This window comes from Onychostoma macrolepis, chromosome 13, assembly GCF_012432095.1.
Source record: "Onychostoma macrolepis isolate SWU-2019 chromosome 13, ASM1243209v1, whole genome shotgun sequence".
In the NCBI taxonomy this organism is placed as follows: Eukaryota; Metazoa; Chordata; class Actinopteri; order Cypriniformes; family Cyprinidae; genus Onychostoma; species Onychostoma macrolepis.
In genome coordinates, this window is record NC_081167.1 from 1,950,279 (window position 1) to 1,958,248 (window position 7,970).

The following is a 7,970-nucleotide window of genomic DNA, read 5'->3' on the forward strand; positions in this document are numbered from 1 at the left end:
TGATAAAAACATCACAATAATACACACCAATCCAGTCCATCAGTTAACATCTGGAGAAGACAAAAGCTGTGTTTATATAAAAAAAAAAAAATTCATCAAGACATTTTTAACTTTAAACCATTGCTTTTGGCCAAAATACGAGTCCATAATCTGTAATCACACAGTCCATCTTCGTATCTTAAAACCTTTTTATCAGCTGTTTGGACTCTCATTCTGACGGCACCCATTCAAGCCATAACTAGAAGAGGCTCTTGTCACAAACCAAGCAACCATTTGAAACACCTTAGAAATGGCATACAACAGCACATATTTCATAATATCACTGTATTAAAACATCACACCAGAAGAATATTTCTCATGCTATGGTTTTTCAATTATATCAAAATGTTTTCATTCAGTTAAAATGAAAGCAAAGGTTTCTGCACAAAAACAAATGTTCCTCCCTCATTCTGACCCTCTGTCAGCAAACAGCCAGTGTTTATTTGATCACACCCCTCAGATTGTGCCACCAGAGCTTACTGCGCATCCTTTTTCTCACGCTGAACAACAATAATTACTGTAATTGCATTACTGTAAGGGGTAGGTGTAGACGTTAATAAAGCACAATCTAATAGGTAGAAAAATGTCATTATTTTTGGTTTCTGGCCGTAGCTGTATCCCTTCTAGCCACAACAGCGAATAACACATAATTACTGTAATTGCATTACTGTAAGGGTAGGTGTAGACGTTAATAAACCATAATTTGACAGATAGCATCTTTCGTTGTCGAACTGTACTACCTACTGTTTTAATGGAGGGTAGCACAAATCGACAGAACATCACGGTTACAGGAGGCTATGGAATGGATAAAGTACACACTGATACACTCACAAATATCCACAACATGTGGAGTAGGCAGAGAATGTCATTTCGGCAGATTGGGAGGAAAAAAAAAAAGAAGAAAGATTATTTTATGTGTAATCATGACTGATCAATGTCTCCATGCTTAGTAGATCAAGGCCTCCATTTAAGAGAAGAAAATGGCTTTTGAACAATATTCCATCGAACCACTTATTTATTATTGAAATAAAACACAAAAGGCACAAATATTTCTCATTAAAACCTGAAGGTATAAAAAGCTGGCTGGGACCGCGGTCAAGTCTTCTTGAAGAAGGAGTCCAGCGTGCCGCTGTTTCCCTGCACTCGCGCTCTCTTGGCCTGCGGGCCGCTCGGAGTCTTCGCCTGGATCTTCCCGCGGGACGACTGCACCGGCCCGCCGCTGGACGCCGGGAGAACGACTTCTGCAGGTCCAGAGCGAAGTGATAGTCCATGTGCTCGGGCATTTCCCAGACCAGCACCTTCAGTCCACAGCGCTGGCACGCGTGAAGATCCTCCCCGTCTGACGGAGCGACTCCGCTGAGCGACTCTGGTCCAGCCTCAGTCCTGCTGCCTTCAGAGACACAGTCTTCCAGCTGCAGCGCCTTCTCCAGACCCTTTCTTTGGAAGAAGGAGGAGATGCCAGGGGCGTGTTCATCATGCTGTTTCTTCTTCTCGGCGGCCTTCTCAAACAGAGACTGGATGGCCCCCGGGCGCTTGGGGCTCGGCTGTGTTTTGGGGGTTTGTGTAGAGGCTAGACGTGATTGTGATGAAGGTGCGTTACTGGACAGGAAGCTTGCTATTCCTCCGGATGAGGATGAGGGAACATCGCTGAACTTACTGGCTGACAGATGAAGACAAGTCAAAGCAGGAGACCTAAGAGAAAAACATAATCAAGCCTTACAGAATAACGCACTCAACTAGGGCTGGGCGATAAAACGATATCAGATTGAGTCACGATAAAATGCATGTCAATAATAGGCTAACTCTTGCATGTTCTGGTGCGTTTTTTTCTCAATATATGAGACATTAATATGAGAACTTCATCTCAAGAGCTGCTCTGAGAGTCACATGCTTTACACCGTTGACGAGAGGCGAACGCGCAGGTCTACGCAGAAACAAACGATAAAGATGCTCCGAAGACAAGACGCTGTTCAGTGCCAAGCTGTGGAAAAACAGTGTTTGCGTCACCTTCCTATCGGCCTATTTACTATTAGCCAATCACAGCACATCCGAGTCTACAATCCTCCAGCGTTCTGATGAGGGGGCTAAAAACAGGACAGAAAATAGCTTATTACTTCTAAATGATGTTTTTGATGTAAAAATCTTGATAACAGTGTAAGTGGACCTGGACCTGGCAGTTCATGACGCCTTTAAAGAAAAAAAAAAAACGAGTAAATGGCAAAATCTAGATCAGACATTGGCTACAGTTGGTCACTCTCACTCACCACGCCTCCTGGTGGCTTCCTGCGGTGTTGAGGCTCTTGATGATGGCCAGGCTGTCCGAAGTCATCTTCACAGCGTCATAGCGAGCAAGAGCACAGCAGCGAGAAAAACTCTGATCTCCAGCCTGCCTGACGCCCACCGTCAGCTGTCTGGCCACCCGTCCGTTCTGCGGACAAATCAACACACAAGCATCACATATGAAGAGAAGAAACACATTAGTGATGTCCAGTTCACCAAACCAGAGTGAATTGTCTGAAACAGCTCTGAAATTGTCACTGCGACTCGAAATGAGCCAAAAATAAAGATGGTCATTCAGATGGTCACTGAACTGAGTTCAACTCGGACCAAAGAAAACAAAACAATTAAGTTCTGTGTAATAAAATGGAATGACACGGAGGAAAATGTATTTAATACTTTGTACAAAAGGCTTTGTTGGTAATGACAGCTTCAAGGAGGAGAAACTAGCGGCATGCGTTGCTCAGGTGTGATTTTGTCTTCAAATCTCGATCTGTGGGTGTCTTCTCTGAACTCTGACCTTTAGTTCTTATTTTCTATTGGATTGAAGTCAAGTGATTGTCTGGCCGTTCCTCAACCAATCGAGAGTTTGCTTGGCTGTGTTTGGGATCATTTGTTTCATCATCCTGGTACTGTAGGTGTTGGGACTGAAGCAGCTAATATTAATTTCCACTAACGAGGTGCAGCATTGCTTTATAATTACTGAGAGATTTCTGCTGGTGTCTTGGCTTTCCATGCCTTTTTGCAGCTCCCTTTCTTCACGTGTTCAATACTTCTTTTACTCGCTGTAATTGCGTATACGTTACATCGTTATGTAATTACTGTATGTATACAACCGGTCATTTGAACAAACTGTCCGAAAGAACCAATTAACACTGAAAAGAATCAGACGTCCCATCATTATGTGATATCACAGGCTGTAATCTCAGTATTTTAATCTAGAATTGTATTTACTACTTTCTGCTATAAACATTTTGAAACTGCAAAGCAAAATGAATGTTTGGTGTGAATGATGGTTACTGTAAATATCTGAATAAGCAAATCTTCCAGCTGTTTGGAGCTGTTAATACAGAAAGTGCGGTCATAAGTATGCATTTATCAGCATTTCACTTCATTTTAAATCTCTGAATGCGGCTCAGTCAATCAGAATGATTTATTCACTTTATAAAGCAGCATTACTTCACTGAGAGCGGACTCACCATGTCTCGGTCTTTGTTCAGTCGTTCCTGTAACTCGAGGGCCAGCTGATGAAGCCAGTGCTGCACCTGCACAAGAGAGCGGGTTACACCAGAGCACCAGCATCCACACCAATCTCAAATCTGCCATCTACCTGCTGTTTTGTCGCCAGACAGGTTTTTCCTGGGAAGTTCTTGCTGCAGCCGATGGATTTGGGCAGCTGTCGAGGCTTCACAGACTCAAACTCGACCCCTCGGCACAAGTCGTACAGCCACGACCTGAGGAACAGAGACGAAACGAGCCACTTTACCTAAGATACATTTCCTACAGAACTTTCCGTGACTTTGATGAATTTTCAGGCCTGAATCTTTCTCAGACACCTCTTCCACTGGTTCTCACCCGGTCTTCTCTCCGAAGTGCTGCTCCAGCTGGATCTTGCTGAACTGAGTCAGATCTCCGATGTTTTCCACTCGCAGAGTCTCCGTGATGGACGTCCCCAGCTTCCCGCCCAGATTACGACTGAAGAGCAACCACACATGCATCATTCTCATACTATGAGAATCAAGTGTAATATCATAGTCACAGTACTTACATTTTCCTGATGGGAAGGGTGCTGAAGAGCTCTGGAACGGACCCCAGAGGCAAAACTGTTTGGCGATTAGGCTTGTTTAAGCCACATGCTAGTTTGGCTAACACCTATGGGGAAAAAAAATAATAAATTTGATTGACCTTACTAGTGCTGAAGATGCCATCCTCTGATTCATGTGAAGATCACTAAGCATGTTTTGGAGAAATTCTTCACTAATGCATTCTGGGACACACTAGTGTTCACCTGTGGTCACGTGTTTCGTACTACCACTAACCCGTTTCGATTATTATTTGTAAACAATGTGTCACATTTATCTCTGAAAAGACATTCTATGAAGTAAAGAACATTCTAAAAAAAAAAAACACTAATTTTGATAAATATATGTGTTATACTGTATTACATATTGATTAAATCTTTAACCAGTTTAATGTATCTTTAAATAAATCTCAAGTTGACAGTCACCATTTAAATGTTTATATTTCAACAAGGAGTAGAGCATAATTATATCATTTCATATAAGAACTACCTTATGTACAATTTAAATGTTTGTTATACAACTGTTTTTGAGAGTTGATTATTATATCTAATAGCAATTGGATTTGAACATTTGGTTACGCTTTATTTTAAGGTGTCTTTGTTACAGTGTAGTTATACATTTAAGTACTGAGTAATATTAATTAACTACATGCACTTACTATATGGTTAGGGTTTGGCTTAGTGTTACTTGCATGTAATTATGCATAATTAATTGTTATTATAATAGTAAGTACATGTAATATGTGTAACAAGGACACCTGAATGAAGCGTGAGCACCAGGAGTAAAGAGTGTAAGTGTTAAACGCAGCAGACCTTGTTGTGCGAGACGCCGGCGGAGCATCTGAAGCCGGTGTGTTCCTCCACGGCGGCCCTCATCTCCTCCACGATCAGAGCGCCGACGGTCAGATGCAGCTCCGCAAGCGAGGACTGACCGCCGCAGGACAGATGCTCCAGCCACTGCTGCAGGCCTCGGAGCCGCTGCTCCTCTGCAGAACGGTCAGCAATATGCATTTAAAGTGGTAAATATAGGAGGAATGTTTCAAAGTCATTTAAAAGTGGCAAACTTTCTGCTGGTGGCGCTGTGACTATAACTGGGAAGCTGTTAAACTGTGACAGCAAACAATGAGGAGGGAGAATGAGAGCACTGTGTGCTCAGGTGCTGCTGTTCTCAGCGCTGTCAAAATAAAAGTCCCACCTCGAACACATCAGCCAAACAGAAAAACCTACCGGCCCATGCAGATATTTGAAAAATGTCAAATATCAGCCTTGGCAATTTATCAGTCGACCACTACACCGCTCCAATGCTCGCTGCCTTTTTCTATGAAAATAACAAGTGATCTGCTGTCAGTTTCAAACACACCTTTATCTGTCGCTGCATCCTCGCTCGGTCCGCTGCCGTTGGTTTGTGGAAAGCCCTGAACGTAGGTGCTCCTCAGCTGCTGCGGCGTGATGTCCTGGACGCTCATGTGCTTCAGTCTGTCCTGCACGCTGGCCGTGAGGTCCATGTATGCCTCATCGATGCTGGCCCGCTCTATGACCGCGAAGCGCGACATCACCTCGATCACCTCCACACTGGCCTCCCTGTAACTGATGCACAGCGAAAACATGCTCAGACAAAAACACATAGCTGCTGAATATCTGATGAAAACATGCTCCCCCTCAGGCCACCCAAGAAAGAGGAGTGTGTTTCTTCATCAGGTTTGTAGAAATGTGTCTCTGCATCAGTGTCTCAGCAATGGATGCTCTGCAGTGAATGGGTGCCGTCAGAATGAGAGTCCAAACAGCTGATAAAAACATCACAATAATCCACACCACTGCATCAGTTAACATCTGGAGAAGACAAAAGCTGAAACAAATCCATCTCACTTCTGTTTAAAATGCCATAATTTTTTTTTTTTTATTATGCAAGTAAAGAATGTGACAATGTTTACATGTACCAAATACAGAACCCCATGGACCAAACATATAAGAAAAAAGAAAAAAAAATTTGTGAAGAAGGTGACAATATTTACATGTGCCAAAATATAGAATCACTTGGACAAACAAACATATACCGATAGCCAACATTACAAGTCCGTTCTGATTAGCTCCTGTATTTGCATTCATATGTCTGTGAGCATGCATGCGTGCGTGTGTGCGTGTGTGTGTGTGTGTGTGTGTGTGTGTGTGTGTGTGTGTGTGTGTGTGTGTGTGTGCGTGTGTCATTGTGTCTAAGGTTGGGGGAGGAAGCATACAACTGAAATAGTATCTTAATAGATTGATAACAGATATAAGTAGTGTAAATAAAATACAAAATTTGTAAAAAATGTTCAATAAATAAATGCCATAACACTCTCACACCAAAATCCACCCACATATGTGTTTAGAGCCGTTTTGGACTGATTCCTTCACTGGAGGAAGTGTTATTATGGATTTTGGACTCATATTTAAGTTAAAAACATCTGGAACTTGTTTCAGCTTTCGTCTTCTCCAGATGTTAACTGATGGACTGGAGTGGTGTGGATTATTGTGATGTTTTTATCAGCTGTTTGGACTCTCATTCTGACGGCACCCATTCACTGCAGAGCATCCATTGCTGAGACACTGATGCAGAGACACATTTCTACAAACCTGATGAAGAAACAAACCCATCCTGATCTCGAATGGCCTGAGGGGGAGCACTTTTTCATCAAATGTTCATTTTTGGGTGCACTTTTCCATTAATGAAAGACAAAAATGTCTGTTGTAAGTGATAACAGGGTTTTTCAAAAATGTATGAAACCAACATGAATAGAACGATTACATTCCTAACTTGACACATGCATCTTAAAAATGTCCCTTTTCCTCATTTTGGACGCCCTACAAACATGCACTTACAACGTGAGATCAGCCTTCCCATGAGCCTCTCTGACTCGGGCCACCTGTAGATCAGGACAGAGCTTCCTGGCATCATCTGCCCACATGTTCCTGCTGACCCCATGAGCTCTGGCCTCGTAACTCACTGCTATGATGCTGAAACACAACACACACCTCTGCACTTTAACAGGGGACTTCAGGAGACATATCCAGCTCATTTTAATACAGGAAGCCGGTTTATGACTATTTTCTTGATATTGAAGTACACAATGAGAGTGCCAGCAATCAAGCAATCAAGCATGAAAAAGTCATATTATTCTTTGAATAGCTGCAATCAAACTTCACCTTAAAGTTATTTACTGTAATTAGTTTTGTGGCATTTTCGTAAGTGTATTTTGGGGTAACGTTACTGTTAAATGAATAATGGTATTTCAGGAGAAAACACTGGGGGTGGGGGGGGGGGGGTGTTTTAATTTCTAAATCAAAATATAATTTAGGAAAATATAATTTCTAAGGGGGGAAATATAATTTCTGTAAATATTTGTGCATGAACATACAGTGAAGTGTTTCCTCACCCTCCACCTTTCCATGTCTTGTACTGCGCCACCACGCACGGCTTGTTTTTGAGCTCGGGGTTGATCCTCTGCTCCACTTGCACATAGAAGCAATCCATGTCCACCAACGCGACCACTCTCTCCTTCCCAGAATCCATCAGCACACACTTCAATAACCCAAGACAGACGCGAAACAACCGCGGGCTTCACGCGCTCTTCTTCTGTTCTTCGAGTATCGCGCGCTGAGTCTGTTCACTGCTCTCTAGTGGACTTCAGCACAATAACCAAAACTCTGGTTCCTATTTGATATAAATCGTTTTTGTTTAATTTTTACTAGTTTACTTATAATATTATTATATTACATACTTATGCATATATAATATTTAGAATTTATAAAAAAACAGCAACAAATAAATACAAAATCCATGTTTATTACTGCATTTCTTTATCATTATTATCATTAT

The 7,970-nt window shown here is 42.1% G+C and overlaps 1 protein-coding gene across 1 annotated transcript; it reads right to left on the reverse strand.

The window, feature by feature from the left end:
- Positions 1–1,036: 1,036 nt before the first annotated feature.
- Positions 1,037–7,776, reverse strand: polh (polymerase (DNA directed), eta). Its single transcript, XM_058796693.1, is given in 11 exon segments — positions 1,037–1,268; positions 1,271–1,731; positions 2,304–2,467; positions 3,516–3,581; positions 3,647–3,770; positions 3,892–4,011; positions 4,085–4,188; positions 4,931–5,103; positions 5,478–5,704; positions 6,974–7,108; positions 7,528–7,776. Coding segments are annotated over 11 exon segments (1,845 nt in total). The 5' UTR covers positions 7,665–7,776; the 3' UTR covers positions 1,037–1,134.
- Positions 7,777–7,970: the final 194 nt, after the last annotated feature.